The sequence below is a fragment of the Dromiciops gliroides genome, chromosome 2, assembly GCF_019393635.1.
Source record: "Dromiciops gliroides isolate mDroGli1 chromosome 2, mDroGli1.pri, whole genome shotgun sequence".
Lineage (NCBI taxonomy): Eukaryota > Metazoa > Chordata > Mammalia > Microbiotheria > Microbiotheriidae > Dromiciops > Dromiciops gliroides.
Window position 1 is genome coordinate 261469163 of NC_057862.1, and position 21852 is coordinate 261491014.

Consider the following 21852-nt stretch of genomic DNA (forward strand, 5'->3'; position numbering starts at 1 on the left):
CAAGAATTAGTTATGGATAATTATTTTAATTTTCAAACAATATAAATCCATTGAAAAAATGTTGATGTTATAAAATAATAATGAATTCTTAATTTTTTAGCTTATATTTTATTCAAATAAAATTATCTATACAGATTGCTTTATGAATAGTATACATGTGGAATTAGGTAATTTAGGTTAAAAAAAAACTGGATACTACTATAGTTTGGAAACAAGAAGTGGTATAAAACTCAAATAGGGATCATTAATCTATACATCTAGGTTTTACTTTACTTTTATTATTTTGTTAAATATTTCCCAATTACATCTCAATACGACTCAGACTACACTACAGAGTGTTGTGGGCCATGTGTTTGATAGCTCTACCAAAAAGAAATTAGCCTTTAATCTATATTGAATCAAACTATCTAAACCCTTCTGGATCTGAGATCTCAAGTCTGTTCTAAAACAAAAAAAACAAAGACCACTTGAGGAAATAAATAAGGTTATCCTATAGGTAGTACTAGAGGAAAAAGATATCTGGTTTATTCATCTATTAAAATGTATTGTTTTTAAAGCACTTTTTTTTTTTAAAAAACATTTAGATTGGTTTGATTTCTTTTTTTGGTGAGGCAATTGGGGTTAAGTGACTTGCCCAGGGTCACACAGCTAGTAAGTGTCAAGTATCTGAGGCTGAATTTGAACTCAGGTCCTCCTGGCTCCAAGGCCAGTGCTCTGTCCACTGTGCCACCTAGCTGCCCCATGTATGGTTTATTTTTAACTTTGACCATGGCAAAACATCAAGCAGGTATATGAATTCATTAGACTTCAGAGCAACTCTGAGTAATCACTGTAGCAGAGGTATCAAACTTCCCAGCATGGGACCCAAAACCAGATTAAAATCTAATTGGGAAAACAAAAATACATGTTTGTGATTTTCTAAATCAATATGTGACCTGCAGGAATCTGGTTCTATTTGCGTTTGACACCACTGCTCTAGCACATTGATTTCCTATAGAATTATTGTTAATTATCACTCGCACATTTTGGTTCTTTGCACAGTTAATGCAGAAAAATGACATGGCATAAATCTCTGTGAATTAAGTACCAGGTCACTTGCATACAATGATTCATTCATAAGCCAGTCAGCCAGTACAGAGGACTGGCAAACCAAGGGTCAAATCCACTAAGAATGGTGGTTTTTTTTTTTTAATTTTTAAACAATAGCAGCTAACATTTTGTATAGTGCTTACTACGTGGCAGGCACTACGCTAGGTACTTTATAGTTATCTCATTTCGTCCTCACAACACAATAAAACTTTATTTTAAAACATAAAAACCATTTTTAGGTGGCTCACCAGGCTAAAGTTTGTTGACCCCTAACCTACAAAGATGTTAAAAAAGATTCTGTTAGCTACCGATTTTGTGGTAATCCCCCAAGGTTGCCACTTGACTACAATTAAGGTCAAAAGAATGTAGCAGATATAGAGAGAAGTCATCCTAGTTTCTAATATTTGGAAAGAAAACTAGGAAAATGTGGATATTAAGAGAAAAGGAATGATAAATTGACAGTTGTAGGCACTCCTCAGGTTAAGTCTAGGAAAATGACAAATTTCACTTATTCTTTTCATTGTTAGTTTGCTCTTCTCATTTTCTATATACCAGTAGGTAGTTAGTGCTGAAATGCTGAAAGCTCTTAAGTTGTGTAGTCAGGACATTCGTTCATAGCAAGTACACTTGAACAAAGCTGAAAAACAGAAAACGTGGATTGGTTGTTGTTGCATAAAGGCTACTTCACTAGGAATCATGAGATTCAGAACAGTAAGTTATAGCTACTTACTTACTATGCCAGAGAAATGATAAAAGCTAAACAAGATGTACTTTCACAGCTCAGTCAATGTGCAACTTTTCCTTAATGTAGCCTGTAAAATTGCTATATTTTATAGGCATGCATGCTCAGAGACAAAAAATGCACTCAGAGAAAGCTTAACTAAAGAGCATTTATTGTATTCTCTACTAAGCCTTTGAGTTCTGAAGACAACTAAATTCTGGAAAACCCTCACACAGAAGGGTAAGTACAGTGAACATTATGAAGCAGATATGAACAGCAGGAAGAATTGTAACCAAGTGCTAACTGACCAAAGAGAAATTTTCAGCTACTTCTTAATAAAAAAGAAAAAGAAAGTAGGGAGGAACAGGGGCTTCAGATTGAACAAGACAAAAATCTCCTAATACTTTCGACCTTGACTAGATTGTAACAAAATGGAAACAGGACTTTAATAATACAAAGCTTCCACTACAGAACGCTGTACACACCTGTTTTCCAAGCCCTCCCCCCATCCCCCCAAGGCTGCCACTTAGATTATTTGCCAGCTTGTTGGGCCTGCCGACGGAGAAGTACATAGATCTTCTCTTTGATCCAATCTTTGTTGTAGGGTTGATATGTCTGAGTGTCCGCTCGGTACCTGGGGAAGAGAAAGCAATAATCTGGGGTTACTGTGGTTAATGTCCTCTCCCACCCTCAAAAGAAATAAAGCCAGTAAATCAAGCTGATGGAGGCCAGCAGAGACAAACAGTGAAACTGAACAATGAGCAAGGTAATCTGCAGCAAACTATTTATAAATCACATTTAGTATTAAGAACACTCTCCAAAATGGCCATGTTATATCCTTTGTAGACAATGTTTTTTTCCTTTAAAAGTGTAGATGAACCTCAGAACCAGATTTTAGCATTTACCTTGACAAATAAAAGATTCAAGAACTAGATAGTGCCTGGTGTAGTAAAACTAAGAATCTATAATCCATTTTTTAAAAAAGCTCATATGTAAATGCAAATTAAAACAGCTGAGGTATCACTCTATACCTATCAGATTGGCTAACAGGAAAATAGGGTTACAAGGAAAATAACAAATGTTGGAGATATGGGAAAACTGGGCCACTAATGCACTTTTGGTAGAATTGTGAACTGATCCAACTATTCTGCAGAGCAATATGGAACTATACCCAAAGGGTTATAAAACTGTGCATACCCTTTGATCTAGCTACTAGGCCTGTATCCCAGAAAAAAGAAAAGAATGGAAAAGAAGAAATGAAAAGGACTTATATGTACAAAACTATAGCAGTTCTTTTTGAAGTGGCAAAGAACTGGTTGGGGAATACCTGAACAAACTGTGGTATATGATTGTGATGGAATACTATTGTGCTATAAGAAATGATGAGCAAGATGCTCTCAGAAAAACCTAGAAAGACTTACATGAACTGATGCAATTAAATTGATGATGAAAATAAGCAGAACCAGAAAAACACTGTACACAGTAACAGCAATACTATCCAATGATCAACTGTGAATGATTTAGCTATTCTTAGCAATGAAATGATCTAAGACAATTCCAAGGGACTTATGAAAGATGCTATCCCTCTCCAGAGAAAGAACTAATGGAGTCTGAATGCAGATGGAAACATACTTTTTTACCTTTATTTTTCTTGTTTGTTTTTTTTATTTTTTGGTCTGTGTTTTCTTTTACAACATTGACTAAAATGGAAATGTTTTGCATGACTGCATATGTATAACCTCTATCAAATTACTTATCTTCTTAGTGAAGGGTAAGGGAAGGAAAGAATTTGGAACTCAAAATAAAATAAAAAAGAAAACAAATGTTAAAATTTGTTTTTACATGTAATTAAGGAAAAAATAAAATATTAAAATAAAAAAGCTCTTACAAAGGGAAAAATATTAGGGATAGGGATTATCATTAGCAGTAATGTCCTACTTGTGGATAAGAGAGTTATTAAAACTTGAGGTGCCCCTTAGAGCCTTGGAAATCTCCAAGAACAGGGAGAAACATTTAAGTTGACCTAAAACTGAAACCTAACTGAAACAGCTAATTTATATTTAGTGTCACAGTGTAAAAAGCAGCCATTAGGCAACAAGGGAGTATCCATGAATGTAATGAAGAATAAGCATCTCACAAGCAATGTGCACCATCTGGTGGGAATATGATAGATCTGCAGAAAGGTGAAATTTGCCATGAGAGCATGTGGACTTACCTAGAGAAATACATTTTTAACCCTCCAATCTTTTTTGTTTCTTTCAAAAAATATCCTCTTTCTTCCCTTTGGAACTTATGCTAAGTATATGAACCCAATTTGTTACATTTTAGGAAAGGAAATATTGAAAGACAATGGGGAGATGTAAGCTCTTTAAGGCTGGGATTGTTTTATTTTTGTTGTTGTAAACCCTACTGCCTATCACAGTGCCTGGAAAACACAAGGCATTTAGTAAGTGCTGTTAATTGGTGGATGTAGTTTTCTAAGGGCTGTACATATGGGAAAAATTTTGAACAAATTTTAAAACCCGTTAAGAGACTACACAGCAACATTTTTGTATTTGTTTCTATCCTCCTTCAGCTTCTATAACACCCTAAACAAATCAGATTCTCTTCCTATTGATCTGACTTCCCTTCTTTTGAATAGCGTCTATTCCAATTACTGACTCCTCTTTACTCTCTGAAATGCAGACAGTTCTCAAGGTTCTATGTCTGGTGGTGTTATCATCACATAGTTATCACTATGCAAATGATTTTCAAATCTCTCCCTGGTCCAAACTTTCTTTCCCAATGTTAAGGGTTAAAATTCTAGCTAGTCTGTCTAAAATATCTAATGAGTGGTCGCCAATAAATTATAAGCTTTAGCAAGAGTTAGACTTTTAAGCATTTATTAAGGAGAATAAGAGTTTGGTAAAGAGAGAGAAAAAGGCCTAGATTCCTATCTATTAAAGGGAGAGCACATTTCTAGCTCCCTTCTCCGCCAGCGTCCTCAGGAAAAAAAGCGCGAGACTGAGCGCCAGTCTCTTCCTTCCTCCTCCCACTAGCCCGCGTCACTTCCTGACTCCTGGTCTTGCCCTCAAAGACCTTCGCTTCATGGGCAGAACTCTTCTACAGTAAGTCTCCAGCAGGTGGCGTCATTCCAATCGTTACACCAAATTTGGTCCTACATTTCCAATTGCCTAGCAGACAATTCTATGTGGATGTCATACCTGCTTGTCCAAAACTGAAGATATCTCCCTCAAAAATAGCTCCTTTCTTCTGACTTTTCTTTTTATTATTAATAGTTCCATCTTTCTTTCACTCAGGCTTGAAACTTTGGAACCAGATGCCAATCCTGTGCAAATTACCTCCAAAATCTTTTATCTATTCCCTTATCAAAGATACCACCACCTGGAGAATTCCAGCTTCCTCACCAGTTTCTCCCACTTCTGACCCATTTTAAAGATAACCCATCATTTTAATTTTGCTAAAGTATACTTCTGATTCTGTCATCTCACCCTCCCCTACTCTGATCAACCACCCTCAATGGCTAACCACCAAAAAGATCACATTCAAGCCCTAAAACTCAACACTCACTAACCAATGTTCCCCAAACCTTTTTATCCCTATCTCTCAGTATTCTACATACTCTCATACATTCAAATATCTTGGTGACAACAATGAGCAATGCACTGTGCTAGGCAATGGAGAAGATAAAAAACATTGGCTTTTGAATTCCTCAAGCATTTATTAAACACCTACTATATGCAGAACACTTCAAGATGAGAAAAAGACTTTACTCTCAAGAAGCATACCTTCTACTGTGAAGGGAGGGTTTGTGAGGGTGGGAAATACATTTATCATCCCATTATATTTAGTGTAGGGAGAATTAACTTGAATTAGTTAAGACATAAGCATCTAGAGGCAGTTGATAGAGCACTGGCCCTGGATTCAGGAGGACCTGAGTTCAAAACTGGCCTCAGACACTTGACACTTACTAGCTGTGTGACCCTGGGCAAGTCACTTAACCCTCATTACCCTGCCCAAAAAAGAAGAAAGAAAAAAAAAGGATCCAGTCTGGCACTAAATAAGAAAAAAAATCTTTTTCATTTGCAAATGATAGACACAATAACACTGTCAGACTTAGTTGATGTGTTGGCTAATTTTGCTGAACTGAGTGACTTATATTGAGGCAATTATATCAAGTTAAGGGTGTAGGTTTGGGTTGGAGTTGAGGAGTAAATGATAAATCTAGGTTCAAATCTTGCTTTGGTCAATGATAACTATGTTCTTGTAAAGATCACTTTATCTTACATATGATGGCTCCCTTCTATAAAAATGAAGCTATCATTCACACCCAACATGAGAAATGCTGTATGGGTTAATAAATCCATAGTAAAGTCTAAGTGGGGGGAAAAAACACAAAGATAACAGTGTACACTTAACAATACAACTTTATCAAGTTTAAGAAATCTTCAGGAATAAAGACAAAGGAAATTATATTACCAGTTATTAACAGATAATTTATTAAGTACCTACCATATGTAGAACTCTATGGGAGAGATAGCACTGCTAGTCCAGAAGATCAATATTTTTCTTTTGTTTTTTTTTGGTGGGGCAATGAGGGTTTAAGTGACTTGCCCAACGTCACACAACTAGTAAGTGTCAAGTGTCTGAGGCCAGATTTGAACTCAAAACCTCCTGAATCCAGGGCCAGTGCTTTATCCACTGCGCCACCTAGCTGTCCCCCAAGATCAATATTTTCTAATGTCTTCTTGTTAGCTATTAGAAAAAAATGCATATGCAAGAGGCTGCTAATGATAACATTATATAAATTCTATCTTTATCCTATACATTTTAATCTATTCTTTAATTATGTAGTATTAAAGAATAATATAATTTTCACCAACAGTAACTCAGAATACCTTTAAACAAAAACTTTGGTAAACCCTAAGACAACACACAACCAAAAATGGGGAGAATGTTAACTTTTAATGTGAGTTCTCTCTGCATACTCATTCATTGGAGATATCTTTAAAAACTTTCAGTGCCTCTAATTCTAACGCATAAAATGGGGTGATAATCCTTACTTAAATGGTGGACTGAGATAATGCACAAAATTACAGTATTATTAAACTGTATCAGTGATGGGGGGGGGAGAGGAGAACTAGAGAAAATTTTAAAAATTAATCATTTACATGGGCAGATGATACTTACACAAGGCAGCTAAGATCTGCCAGATCATCAATGAAATCAAACAACTGACTGATGTCATATGTGATGGAGGGACTGTTGGGATTCATTCTCTTCAGATGTTCTTCATACATTTTACAAACTCCTAGAAATAGAGAAACAAAATCTTATACAAATTCTGGGTTTGAACTTAAGTGAATGTAAAGCTTACAAAGAACCTAGGATATTTTGAGTTTATTTTGGTTGGTGTTGGGTTTATCAATGCTCTGCACTATATACATACATACATACACACACACATATCAGTTTTAACTGTACAAATTACATTGCTATTACCTATGCAACATCTTTATTTACTACCCCTGAGTTCAGGGAATAGGATTTGAGTAAAAGGATTCATTCATTATTCAGTTGATCGAGCAGCCTGGAATACTGGTTTTTATCCTCCCATGTCACAATGAGTTGTACTGCTAAAGACATATCTAGCACTAAACTGAACATATATCCTTTGACCCAGAGATACCACAGTTAGGTACATAGCCCAAGGAGATCAGAGATGGCAGAGGGAAAGGTCACGTGTGGGAATATTCACATACAAACCCCAGAACTATTTGTAATAGCAAAAAACTGGAAACAAAATGGTTGTCTATCAAATGAACAAACCGTAGTATATCAATGCAATATTACTGTACTGTAAGAAATTATGAATTTCTCATTCTCATAGAATAAATTCAAAGAAACTTGGAAAGGCTTGTATGAATTAATGCAGATAGGGCAGCTAGGTGGCACGGTGGATAAAGTACCAGCCCTGAATTCAGGAGGACCTGAATTCAAATCCAGCCTCAGACACTTTACATTTATTAGCTGTGTGACCCTGGGCAAGTCACTTAACCCTCACTGCCCCACAAAAAAAAAAGAAGAAAGAACTAATGCAGACTACATAGGCAGAAGTGGGAAAACAAATTATATGACAACCATAATAAGGTAAAGGAAAACACTGAAAGATTTCAGAATTTTGATCAAAAAATATAGTGTCAGATTGTGACTTCTGAGAACCAAAGATAAAGCAAGCTTTCTACCTCTCGGTAGAGGAGATGGACTATAATATATTTTTAGACATGACCAATGTGGTTTGCTATTTTTTGTTTGAATGAAAAGGTGTGTTCCAATGGCACGGTTGGGGATATGGAGAGTCACTGGAAAGGGATAGCAGTAGAAGAAAAGAGCATTAATAAATCATTTAATAGGGAAAAATATGACATGTGTTATTTACTAGGTGTGTGACCACGGACAAGTTACAACCCCTCTAAGCCTCAGTTTCCTAATCTGTAAAATTAAGGATAATGGCAACTATACCTGACAGGATTGTCATTTTTTTTTTTTTTAGTAAGGCAATTGGGGTTAAGTGACTTGCCCAGGGTCACACAGCTAATAAGTGTTAAGTGTCTGAGGCCAGATTTGAACTCAGGTACTCCTGACTCCAGGGCTGGTGCTCTATCCACAGAGCCACCTAGCTGCCCCCATACATGCACTTTTATTAGACAAGAATGACAATCCTGGGGGCAGCTAGATGGCTCTGTGGATAGAGCACCAGCCCTGGAGTCAGGAGTACCTGAGTTCAAATCTGGCCTCAGACACTTAACACTTATTAGCTGTGTGACCCTGGGCAAGTCACTTAAGCCCAACTGCCTCAAAAAAAAAAAAAAAAGGGCATGTATGTAAAGTATTTTGCAAATTTTAAAGTGTGATATAAATACCAGCTATTATTACTATATGGGCAAAAAATATAGTGTGCTTACAGTGATGCTTGACAGTTGGGGTTCTGGTTTGCTTTTAAATGTTATGAGATTAAAAAAACTTTAGAAAGCACTTCTCATCATAAAGTTAGGCTTAGGTCAATTAGCAGAATTAGAGAATTACCCATAATCTTTGTTAATTTTTTGGGGGGTGGGGCAATGAGGTTTAAGTGACTTGCCTAGGGTCACACAGCTAGTTAAGTGTCAACTGTCTGAGGCCGGATTTGAACTCAGGTCCTCCTGACTTAAGGGCCGGTGCTTTATCCACTGCACCATGTAGCTTCCCCGTTAATTTTGATATTCATTAAAACAAGACCTTGGAAGTAGGGTTTCAAAGCCTTCCTCATCCCTATAATGGGGAAAACAAGATTTCCCCCCCACTCCTAACGTCTATCTTCTAAAGTTCCTTTAATGTAAAGGGATAATAAACTCAATAAACAAGCAATATTAAGGGCCCAGGCCCTGGGGGTACAAATACAAGATAGTCCTTGACCAAAAGCAGCTCATATTCTATTGAAATGAATCTAACACTGCTGGCAATTTGGGAAAAAGTATGTCATATTCTTATTCCCTTGCAAAAGTCTTAAGCTTAAGTATGGTTAATATGCTCATGACCATCAATACTATAATGGAGTCAGAAAATAATGTGCTGCAAAAAAGGCCACTAGTTTGCCAACTCCTGCTACAATGCAACTTGCATAGATCATTCAACTAACAATCCACCAAAAGGCAAAGTCCTAACTGTTAAAAGACTCTCAAAAAGCAAAACATACAATCTACTATTTTAGAAAGTAAGATCCTTCTCTGATGTCTTATCATGGCATGGTGACCTCTAGGATCTTAAAGGCTAGGCCAGCAGAACATAAGCTCTTGAACGTTCTACCAAGCTGTAAGACCTTCATTTATTGGCTGAGCAACAGGTTGACTGTAACCAAAGAAAAATTCTGAAAGGCTCACTGACAGGCTGGTCAAATCACCATGATGATTCATAAAGACTATCTGCAAATTCAGTAAGGTTGTGATTTGCTGGTTGAGGGAGTACTCGTACCAATGAATCCACAGATCTTTAAAACAATAATTAAGTATTAAGTTCAGTAATGCTAATCACTGAACATTTTCTTTCCAAAAAAAAAAAAGTAACATATGCAAAGTTTATGTTTCTGTTAGCAGAACATTAGAGCCAGTGTAATCAAGACAACATAAGAGTAGAGAGCTGCAATGAGGAGCATGTGTTCAACCTAAGAGTCTGACTGATTCCAATATATGCATCTTTGATACACACTTTGCTTTTATGGTTGTGATTAATCAAATAGTCTACTTTAGGAGTGTCCAACTAGTAGCCAAAACTTTTGTTTGAGGACTAGCAATTAACCTGAATCCCTTTCCACAGATCACAAGCATTTTGGGTAAGAGTTGGGGCCCTATGGTTAAAAGATGCCGTTGTCCATTTTATAGTTTTATTAAGAGGAATAAGAAACAGATCATTTGTTGACAAGTTAAGTAAGAACCACTGACAAGCCTGACTTGTTAGCAATGAATTCTATTACATACATACTAACCCTTTTAGATCTAGGCTGTGTGTGCTCTGAATGGTTCATCAAAATTTTTAAATGAGGTTTGTTAGTTTTCATTATGAGGCTGTCATCCTAACATCAAAAGGGTTATGATATAAATCGAACTTTTGCTTATGGTATTCTCTATTCTCACCTGTAGGCTGTTTTGTTTAGATAGCATTGTTATGGATAGCATAACAAAGCCTGTGATTATTATTTGCAGGGAAAAAAATAGACCATTTGGCTGGGAGTGAATTTCATAAAGCCTGAGCTACATGCTTTAAGATATCAACATGAGTTTAACCAGAACTTATGATGTGTGCTACTATATTTTTGTTTGACTCTTAGAAATTATCTCACCTCAAAGAAGAGATGAAAAGACCCACCCCACCAACCCCCAACTTTACAATCCATAAGTGGGGAACATTTCATACAAGGTCAGATTTTTTTTCAATGTATTCATTGATTTTGCTTCCCCTTCCTTTATTATTTTTGATGTTAAAAAAATCCTTTTATAAGGGATAGTTCTTTGAGAGGAGGGATTATATAGGATGTAAAACCAAAAGATTTAAGTAACAATATTTTAAAAAGAAAATCAGTTTCAGGACTTTTCACCCTGTGTATATGAAGTAATTTCTGCAGAGGGGGAAACCCCTCTCAATTAGTACTAACTTACCTTCCATGCATTCATTCACTGATTCATAATCAGCATAAGTTCGGCCTTCTGGCCTCTTGGTAGGCTGTACCAACAAAATGGTATGAGACTGCAGAAGAAAAAGGAAATTCAATATAGTTTCTTAGCAAAATGTGAGTGATCAAAGTATAATCTGAAACCCATATTCAAGACTAAAACAACTATTACCGAGACATAAAGGAGTGTTACAGTTCATCTCCTGAATATTTATGCAACTGCATAAACATAAGATTTAGGCATTTCATACTGTCTTGGATTCTCTTTAAAAATCCCATGAGACAATTACTTGGCAGAAAATAAAAGTCACCAATCATTACTTGAAATTAGATTCTGAATTCTGAAGCTTAAATCTTGTTTTTCTTCTTTCCTAAAGAATTCTCATACACATTCCTTCTTTTTCATTCTCTGGCCAATACCTTAACCCAAGTCATAGCCTATCACCTAGCAAGTTACAAAAGACTCCCCACCTACAGTTCTTCACAGGTCCCCATTCATCCTATGCACACATTTTAGGAAACTAAACTACTACCTTTCACAAATCATCCTTATGTGCAAAAACCTTCAGTGGCTCCCCAAGGTCTACAGCAGAAGTCAATAAGTCATGTTCTGCCCACCTGTAAGCTAAGAATGTTTTTTACATTTTTAAATATAATTTCAATCTATTTCAAAATATAAAAATTCTTAGTTAAAGGTTCTACAAAAACAGGCAAGGCCAGACTTGGCCCTTGGGCATAAGTTTGCTGACCTCTGATTTACTCAATAAAGTTCAAACTCTTGTGTAACCTTCAAAGCCCTGCAGTCTACTATCAACTCATCTTTTCCAGCCACACCTCATTCTACCACCTAGATACTATTCATTTGGTATTAATTATTTCTGTATATCATACTCTGCCTAATAGACCAAGTTCTTTGGGGCCAGGAACCATCTTTTCTTTATCTCTGTATTTCCCACATATCTCTGGTAAAGCATTTTTCTGCATAAAGGAGATGTTTAATGTTGGTAAACTGACTATTAATCCCTATGGCCAATTTTTCCCTCCAACTCTATGATGATGGGAAAGGTTAGTTTTTATCTATGTAATAATGCAAATGGCTAGTTTGATAGAAAGAAAAGATGTCCTTTCCCTATGCTCACAGATCAAATGTACTAGCAGAACGGTGTGTCTCAGAGTCAGGAAGACCTGGGTTCAAATTCAGCTTCTGACAAATACTCATACAAGTCACTTAATTCCTTAGTCCCCTACACACTCTCTAAGCCTGTAAGTTGCAGAACATTTGAACTGCATCGGTAAAAAGGACTTCCTTACGAGTTAAGAACAATTAATAACGACGACAACCACCACCACCAGCAGTAGAGATTTAGCTAGTCTGTTCCATCAATTTACTTTTTAATTTTTAACCAGAACCCAAGAGTTTTGATAATCAATCACTGCTTTATAATATAGTACAAAGTATGGAGTGCTATTCCTCTCCCTTTTATTACTACTTTGTCATTATTTTCCTTGAGTCTAGACCTTTTTCTCCAAATGAACTTTATTCCTTTGTCTAGTTCTCTAAATTAACTCCTTAGCAATAAGATTAGCATAAGCAAATTGAAACTTTAATATAGACATGGCCCCAACATAAGCAATGCCTATCTCTAATTATTGTCTTCCTTTATTTCTATAAAGTGTTTTCTCATTATGTTTATATGTCGTTAGTGTTTTGATAGATGAACTCTCCCAGATATATCATGTATTTTATAGTTATTTTGGATGGGATTTCTCTATCATTTCTTTGTGGTTTTTGTTATTACAACATAAAATAATAATGACTTGTGGATTTATTTTATATCTTGCTACTTTACTGAAGCTAATATTTAAATAATTCCTTTGGCTGATGCTATGGGCTTTACTTTTTTTAAAAAATCTTATCTTTACTGACATCTTTTGTTTTTACATCACCTTCATTTCCAAATGTAAATCGCTCCCTTCGTTACTCAACAAGTCATGCCTTGTAACTAAGATTTTAAAAAAAATTTAATTAAAAAGCAGTCCATCAAAATCTACCAACACATTAACTATGTCTGACAGGATATGCAATATTCTATACCCATCGCTCCCCATCTCTGAAAAGAGGGAAAGAAGTAAATTTCTCAACTCTCAAGAACCAATCTTGATAATTATTTCTTGATAAGTATTCAGTATTTAGGTTTTTTTTCCTTTCAAATTACATTCTAAGTAGTTTGATACAACACTAAACCTACAAGTTAATTTAAGCAATATCATTTTTTCTTTATATTATCACAGCCCAACTGTGAGCAACAAAAAGCCTCCCAATTATTTAAGTCATCCCTTGTTTCTCTGAAGCATTCTATAAGTCTTGAAGGTGTTAGAGTAGACTGAATCCTGGACTTTGTAATTATTTCAAAAAGCTTTTGTTTTTCTACTGTTTTCTCCTAGACCTTGTTACTATTGTTGATTTTGTGTGTGTGTCAATTTCATTTTTAGTCTTTACTTTATTGTCCCTATTAGTTTCTTTGTTGACTCTTCTAAGTTTTCCTAAGTAACAAATCATGTTGCCTGCAATTACAAATAATTTTGCTCCTTTGCTACTGTTTATGATTTCAAATTCTTTTTGAATGTCTTACAACATTTTGAAAACAGTGTCAAATAACCACAGAGGACAGCTTTGTTTTAGTCCTATGGACCTAGTGAGAAAGGCTTTTGGTGTCTTCATTTCAAATTATGCTAGGTTTTGGCTGTAAATACTTTTAAACATATATAAAAACAATCTTTTTCCTGTCTATATTTGTAAAAGTTCCTGGCATTTGAGTTGTCAGAGGATTTTTCTGCATCTTTTGTTATAATAGTGTGGTTTTGTTTTTAACATGACTTTTCAGGTTAAGTCCTTCCTTTTCTAATTTTGAACCATCCTTGCACCCTGGCATAAATCCATTATTGCCAGCAAATAATTTTTTGGGTATATTGTCTTTTTGTCAGGATTTTACTTAAACTTTTTGTTTAGATATTCATTAGTGATAGTGGCAATAGTTATCTTTCTTTACTTTATTCCTCTGGCATAGATACTAAGTTAAATAACAAGGTCATAAAAGTAGGTTTGGTGGAGTGATAAAAGCAAGATAAACTTCTTAGAGAAGGAATCCCTACTTCACAATAGGGGAATAAATTGGGCAAAGAACAGGTTTAGATGAACACATCTAATACATCTATAACACAAATTCCAAACGGATTGTGGCCTAAAGAATAAAAATGTAAGAGGTCACATCATTTTAAATAATGGAGAAAAATGGAAGTCAGTACACCTTTCACAATCAAAACTAGGGGGAAAATCTTAAGCAAGAAACTGATAAGATAAACAATTTCAATTATATGAAATAGAAAGTTTTTGCATAAACAAGATCAATGAAGCTAGGATAAAGTAAACTGTTGATTAGGAGGGAAGAAAAACCTTGCATCAATTATGTCTGCCCAATGTCTGATACTTAAACAGAAGGAATTTATACTAAAGTATAAAACCAAAATGCATTCCCCCAGTAGAAAAGTGGCCAAAGAATATGAATAGAAGTTCTCTCAAAACAGAAGGTGCAAGCTATTAACAACTATATGAAAGACTGCTCCAAATTACTAAAAGGTAAATCAAAATAACTCTTGAATTTTTATCTCATATCCAGCAGATTCCCAAGGATGACAAATGACAGACATACTTCTCGTTGGAAGGGCTGTGGGATGACATACACACTAACAATGTTAATGGAGCTATGAACTGGTAAAAACCATCAAGGAAAACAATTTTGAATTATGTGAAAAGTGATTAAATTATCTACATCCTTTGGCCTATGATAAGAGAAATTAAGAGAGACTAGCTAAAACATAAGAACTGATGAAGTAATCATAAGCAAAAAAGTACAATGATTACAAAAACCAAAAGAATAAAATGAAATTCTACCCTATGTAATTATAATTATTAATCCTTGGTCCTGCAGAAGAGTAGTAGGGGACTAGGGATGTGAGATGTTGCATACACTGTACCAGCAGTTCTCAAACTTTACATTCTTTTTTTTTTTTTGGTGAGGCAATTGGGGTTAAGTGACTTGCCCAGGGTCATACAGCTAGTAAGCGTCAAGTGCCCGAAGCCTAACCTGAACTCAGATCCTCCTGACTCCAGGGTCGGTGCTCTATCCACTGTGCCACCTAGCTGCCCCAAACTTTACATTCTTAAAAATTATTGAGAACAAATAACCTGTTTAATTTTGATATTTACCATATTAGAAATGAAAACTGATGAGTTTTAAAGTATTTAATTCCTTAAAAAACCAAACATCACACGCTAATAATAAAGCTTTTTTATGGAAAAAAATTCTATACTTTCCAAAAATCAAAAAACAGTTAAGAATGTAATTACTTTATATATTTTTGCAAATCTCTTTAATGTCTGGTTTAATAGAAGACAGCTGGATTCTCTACTGCTTCTCTGAATGCTTCTGCATTCACACTTTTGAGAGATGTTGTTTGGGCTGAAATATGTGAACAAAAACCAGCCTTGAACAGATAAGGTAACTGGAAAAGGAAAAAGTATTTTAAATGGCAAATAAAATCTTAACATTGTTATAATAGGTTTGACCTCATGGTTCTCCTGAAAGAGTCTCTGGGATCTTGGGAAGTCCATGCACTCAAGAAGTGCTGAAATATAAGATATGGCCAATGTGTTTGTTTTCCTTAACTCCCCCACCCCTTTTGTCATAAAGGAAATGTCAATGTGGGATGGGGATGAGATGGACAAATAAAAACAAGAGATCAAAAAACAAGATGTGCATATGGATTTGCCCTATTTATTAGATACTGTAATTAGGACCATTACTGATTGAAACAGTGCTAGTGGTTTGCTGTTCATGATCTCTACTCTTAAAATAAGAGGCTAAATTTAAATAATATTTTCAATTCACTTGGCATTCAATACATTACATAATATTACTACAATCTGTCTCTTCACCCTCTTTTCTCACCACTTCCCATATTTTAGATAAAAAGGCCATTCCCCAAACACTGGACATGTTCTCTGCTCCTCCCCCTTCCCATTATCTTCCTACCTATCCCCCCATTCCATATCCCAGCCCCCAGACTGTTTGAGGTCTGAACCTCTACAATACTCTGCACCAATCTTGTAGTATTTATCATTGCCTAGCTTATACTGATTTGAGCAAATGTGACAACTTCTTGCTTAAAGACTATTTATTGATCTATCCAACTTTCACTCATGGAACTTAACCTGTCTAAATACACTTAAGAGAAAAATAGTACAGATTTGTTATTTTAATCGTTAAGATTCTTTGGGGGGGAGGGAAACACGGTACCTTAAGATACTAACACACCTTTTGTTTTGTTTTGTTTTAAACTTTACTCTTTCCTCATACCAAGCCTGTTACCAGAGCTTTCTGGGGGTATTTCACTTTAAATTCAATTGCATTAGTCTCAAATCCAGTTATATTCCTTCTACAGCCAAATTTGTTCTCCAGCATTCCTCATGAACTTTTTTTGGCCTTTAACCAACACAAAGTTGTAGTATCTTTTTACCATGAATTACAGTAAAAGATATGCTAATACCAAATCTGAGGAAATAAATGGATACCTAAGGAATTTAGGAAAATTTCATTTTCACTCTGAATGATTTCCCCCCACCCCCAACATCTACAATTCTAGGTAATCTAATTTATTCTGGCATTGCTAGTTAATTTGTGACCCTTCCCTTCCCAAATATAATTAAATATGACAAAAATCTAAATTGCTTTTATTTTAGTTTCCAAATGTATCTTCAATTCCTACTATCCTTTAAAACCCAACTCGAAGACCTCACAGCTTGAATCCAGTGCGGTGCCCTATTCTCCCACCCCCTACAGAGTGCCGAGCAGACAGGGTAGGTGCTTTTGAAATGATTATAGAACTGCGTAGCTTATTCGGTTGAACAAGAAGATCTGTATTACTATTTGAAAATCCTCTCAAAATTATTTAAAAACATAAAAATTGTTTAATCTAGCCAACGAAATGCAAAAGCAAATATTTTTCAGTACAAAGCTAATTCAATTTCGTTACTGATTTCCATTTTAAATTCTAATCAGACTAAAAAACACTAGATGACTCCAATGTGTTATGTCAGGAGCACCTTTACTTTTTAATTAGTTTGCTCTATTAACACAACAGATATTTAAGACATGATCAACATATTGAAAATGTTTCACATAAAAATGTAAATACTATCCAGTGTCGAGAAGCTTTCTTTTTTTCCTCCAACTTAGCAAGCCTACCTACTATTTGCAAGGCACTATACATATAGGATTCATTTACACTTATTTACCAAGATCCTCCAAATCTTAAAACTCAAGGGATGCAGAATAAACGACATTTATTTAACACCTTAAGAATATAAGCTCACTTGGCTTGCAAACTCTTTTAAGTCATACATTTCTTTAGATATTTCAACCCTAATTTAGGAAAGGCACTGATAATTATAAAATATAAAAGAGCAGGAATATAACAAAGGGGATCGAGGTGAGGAGAAAGACAAATTAGAGTGCTAAGGAAACGATGAATTAATCACAGTAAGGAGAGACTAGTGAGCCGCAGCACCTATACGTGGGAAGCGGCAACTACAACTCCAAGGTCAGTGCCTTGACTGCCCAGCAAAACACATACATTACTTCTAACACCTCCGACAGATTTTGGAGGGAAAACATTCCTAGCCGTCGACGCAGCTTCAGGGTCAGGTGGGGGTGGGGGGGGTGGGGGGGGCAGGCTCATCTTCAGCATCATCTTGAGGCCTCCGGCGCGGAGCGGACCAGCTCTGACGCATCGCCTCGCTCCCCCGGGGCTGGAGCGCGCTCGCCTCCCACCCAGCTGCCGCGGCTCTCGAGGCCGCCCACGTCGGGGAAGGGGATTCCGAGTCGGGCCCCGTGCCAGGCGCGGGGCCGCTCCCCGGCGGGAGTGTGAGTGGCGAGAGGTGGGGGGGTGGATCGCTCGGCCACAATGAGGGGGCGGTGATGCTGGGGACCAGTCCCCGGAGCCGTGGGAAGGATGGAATCCTATGGGCTAGGGGAGCCTCCGGCTCGGCCCTTCCAGCCTAGGGTAAGAATTTGGGGTCGGGGGCGGCCGCCGAGGCCTCTCTCACCATCGTGCCGAGCTCCGCCGCTGTCGCCACCACAGCCACTGCACACGAGCTGAGCCGCAACACTGCTAACAACCAATCCCCGCGAGAAGAGCCACCGGAAGTCGGCGGCGCTGCAACGCGAGAGCACCCCCATGGAGACTAGAGACTCATACCTTCAAAGCAGTCGTTGACGCCTGGCTGGCCATCTTTGATGAGGGGGGAAAGCCTGCTGGGGGACCTTTCGGCTTCAGCGCAGACCTCGTTCCCTCTAAGACGCTGAATATTAGGCTCCTATTATCAGACATCCATTCCTGGGGATCAGCTGCTCACGGAGCGACAGAGATCCAGTCCCACAAGCCCAACTCAAAGATGGCGGCTGGCCGGGTGGTGGAGAACCAAAAGTAGGTTGTGGCAGGGAGAGGACGGTTGTGACCCGGAAGCGACGTTTAGAGGAGGAGGGGGCGGGGAGGGAAATGCCGAGATCCGGAAGTGGATGTCTGGAGGAGGTGCCACTTGGCGGCAATGGCTGCAATGGCGGCGGAGGTGGAGGCTCCCGGCCGAGGCCGGGAAGCCGTGGGGACCCATGGGTATAGGCCAGAGACTGATTTCTTTACACGCATCTGCTGAATCCTCCCCCGAGGTTCCAGTTAGAGAACTGCGGCCTACGTTCCTCAGCCCTCTAGACACGGAGGAGAGTTGGCCGGTGCTGGTGGGCTGCTCTGGGCCCCGGGGGCGAAAGGGGGGGAGGTTACTGACGGACGGACTCAGGGGACAGGAGCACTCGCAGAACTGAGAGGTTTTCTTGCCTCCCCTTCCTCTTCAGACAGTGTATCCCCCCTTCACCCGCCCCCCATTCCATATCCCAGCAATTTTAGGGCCGTGACTTTTCTGATTGAAGAAAGCTTCCCCCACACAGCATCATCTCCCCTCTCCAACAACAAATCGTGTAATCTTGTTATTTGTGGATAAAAGGCTGTGAATAAGGCCGCCAAAAGCCCTCCCTGATACTCTTACCAGGAAACAGTAATTCTCCCTAGAAGTAGACAAGGAAGAAGTAACTCTGTGACATAAACCTGCTGTTGGTGGAGGCCCAAAGATCTGATCTGAGAAGTTGACGCCCGAAGTTTCTTCTTTTGGAGTCACGACAAGTGTTTAAATAACTAAGCACCTTTTGAAACCCCACGGGGGGCGGGAAATAGTAGTTTGATGTCCTTTGGGGTAACTAAAGGACAAGAAAATGGATGATTTCATCTCCATTAGTCTTCTGTCGCTGGCCATGCTGATAGGATGTTACGTGGCTGGAATCATCCCCTTGGCTGTTAATTTCTCCGAGGTAAGACATTCTCAATTATCTGTCACTTTTCAAGATAGCTGGTTTAAAGTAGAATTGTGATGGGCAGACTCTCTAAGCGGTGTCAGAACAAAGGCCTCATGCTGGACAAACTTAAAATGCCAGAAGCATTTAACACAAACCTTCGCTTCTCTCAAATCCCTAACCGTAACCTAAAAATATCACCGAGAAACTTGTTTAAAATGCTGATTGGTTTGATTATAGTTAAAACCATTGCGTTTCGTTGTCTTCAAAAAAGAAAAAAAGTTTGGTTTGATTTTTGTAGGTTTTTCTCAACAATGTTTCTCAATCTCAGAAATAGAACTTTTTTTTAAAGTTTGCTACTAATGGTAAGAAGTACTGATTTAAAGAGTGCATTTGGAAAACATTTTATTTTAGAAACACATTCTTTTCTATACCATAATATTTAGGCAAACATTAAGTTTATTTTTCAGACCCTGAGCATGCTGAGAAGAAGATAGATTCTTAAAATGCCATGTGTAATTCACAAACTACAAAATCTAGAGATAAGACTATATTGGCTCTTGGTTGGTCAGAGTGGATGGGATTTTCAGTTTAGGTCACTTTTTTTTTCAATCTGAAAACTTTTATTAAAGACCTACTTTAGGCAGAATCACTGTGACAGGAATACAAGAGGAAAGGGACAAGAAAAGCAGCAAGTATGTAAGTACCAGTTGTGTGGTAGAGATGTAGATACAGAAATAGTGTTATACATAATCCCATCCTTGAAGAAGCTTATTGTTTAGATGTGGAAATATGAGCTCATTGAATAATCAATTAATACAAGATAATATATTGAAAAGTACTACATTGAATAGTACAAAGTGGTGTAGAAGTTTAGAAGCCCTGGTTTTTTATGGCTACAGGGAAGAGATGGGTCTTCACTTCAGCTTGCCTTTGTTCGATGGAAAGAGTAGTGCATTCCAAGTGAAAAAGAATAACTTGAACAAAGGAATGGTCAGAAGAAATTAAAGTTAACCTTTTTTAAGAATCATAAAGGCACTAGTCTGACTAAAAAGGAAGATGTCATTTCTCTACTTCCAATCTGCCTCCATACTGCTCAGCCTTTAGGAATTGGAATCGAATCAGTACTATTTGGGAGTGACAAATCTACTGTTCCAGATGGACTCTGGTGGAAAACCTGTTTTTATTAGACTGCCAAAAGCTACTCCCAAGGAACCCTGCCCTCAAGCCAAAGACTATGTATTATATGTGCAGTGTTATAAAATTCTTAATCTGGGATCCACAGCCCCCCCAAGGAATCCATAGACAAATTTAAGAAGGTCTGTGAATTTTTTAAATACATATTTTAAAATTTTTGATATAGTTGATTTCCTTTGTAATGTATTTTATTTCATCCATTTAAAAACATGAGGAGTCCATGACACAAAAAAAGATCTAATGTTAAAGGGAATATGTTAAAAAGCCACAATTGCACAAAACAAAAGGCCTTCTGGTTGTCTAAAACTTGTACTTAAATATAATTTCACTTACAAGTATAAATCCTGTATAATTGAATTAAACAAGCATTAAAATGTTATTTTCTGCAATAGTTAAAGCTTTCTCAAACTCAGTATTTTACTGAGTTATCAGTCAGATTATATTATAATAAACTGGGAGACATTTCATTTAGATTAACGGTAAAAGTAAATAGTTAGGTTCTGTTTGTGATGTTGCTTATAAGTGAATCCAATTAGTAGAAACAACAAGAGCACCTTTTTCCAGTGATGGCCTAATGTTATTTTCCTTCCCAAGTACTATGATGGTCCTTAATATCTGATTATTGTTACACACAATAGAAATACTTACATTCGGAATTGTTAAAAGGAAACACATCAGTTAGATACATTTTCAGGCAACTGTAACCCTTGTCTAGACATTTTAGATATTAACAGACTATCTCTTAGGAATTGTGCAGCTCTCCTTGGGAAAACAATCCTAAAAGTATAAGTTGGGAAATTTCCATCTAGAGGAGGAGCAAAAAAGTAAAGATAAAATGTTGCAGTATTTACTGAAATTCTTTATATAATGATTAGTGTTCTGATAGTAACTTCATAGACTTTTTTCTATGGCTTTGCTGTCCCTTGTTTCACTTACCTACCTATCTGCTGCTTTTTAGTTTCCTTTGTTGGCTCATCTTACATATTGAAGGACAAACGACAACAATCATACATATCCCACTCCCTACCTTTTGGTGTACTCCTAAACTCTGTTCTGGGCTCCGTTCTGTAGGTAACTTCATCAGATTCTATGGGTTCATTTATATTTATGACTCCATATCTCAGTGTGTGTATTGACATCTCCATTTGGAGAGCAGAATATTTTCTCCTGTCTCCTCTTGC

The 21852-nt window shown here is 37.1% G+C and overlaps 2 protein-coding genes across 4 annotated transcripts in view; one reads left to right on the top strand and one right to left on the bottom strand.

Annotated features, from left to right (window-relative positions):
- Positions 1-1965: 1965 nt before the first annotated feature.
- On the bottom strand, positions 1966-18575 carry ERH (ERH mRNA splicing and mitosis factor). Of its 3 annotated transcripts, XM_043986110.1 has the most exons (5): positions 18181-18318; positions 12963-13018; positions 11002-11089; positions 7001-7121; positions 1966-2444 (listed from the first exon to the last, which is right to left on the bottom strand). In XM_043986110.1, exons 1-5 carry the CDS (start codon positions 18311-18313, stop codon positions 2342-2344), a joined length of 501 nt encoding a protein of 166 aa, XP_043842045.1. In that variant the 5' UTR covers positions 18314-18318; the 3' UTR covers positions 1966-2341. The 3 variants fall into 3 exon arrangements, with proteins under 3 accessions (XP_043842045.1, XP_043842047.1, XP_043842048.1); XM_043986112.1 differs by lacking the exons at positions 12963-13018; positions 18181-18318 and adding an exon at positions 18333-18575; XM_043986113.1 differs by lacking the exon at positions 12963-13018 and having other exon boundaries at positions 18181-18299.
- A 186-nt stretch (positions 18576-18761) lies between these two features.
- The window catches only part of SLC39A9 (solute carrier family 39 member 9), a 46029-nt gene continuing 42938 nt past the window's right edge, over positions 18762-21852 (top strand). The window contains exon 1 of the mRNA XM_043986108.1: positions 18762-19492. Coding sequence (XP_043842043.1) covers positions 19397-19492 — 96 coding nt within the window. The 5' untranslated portion in view covers positions 18762-19396. The remainder of the gene's footprint in view (positions 19493-21852) is intronic.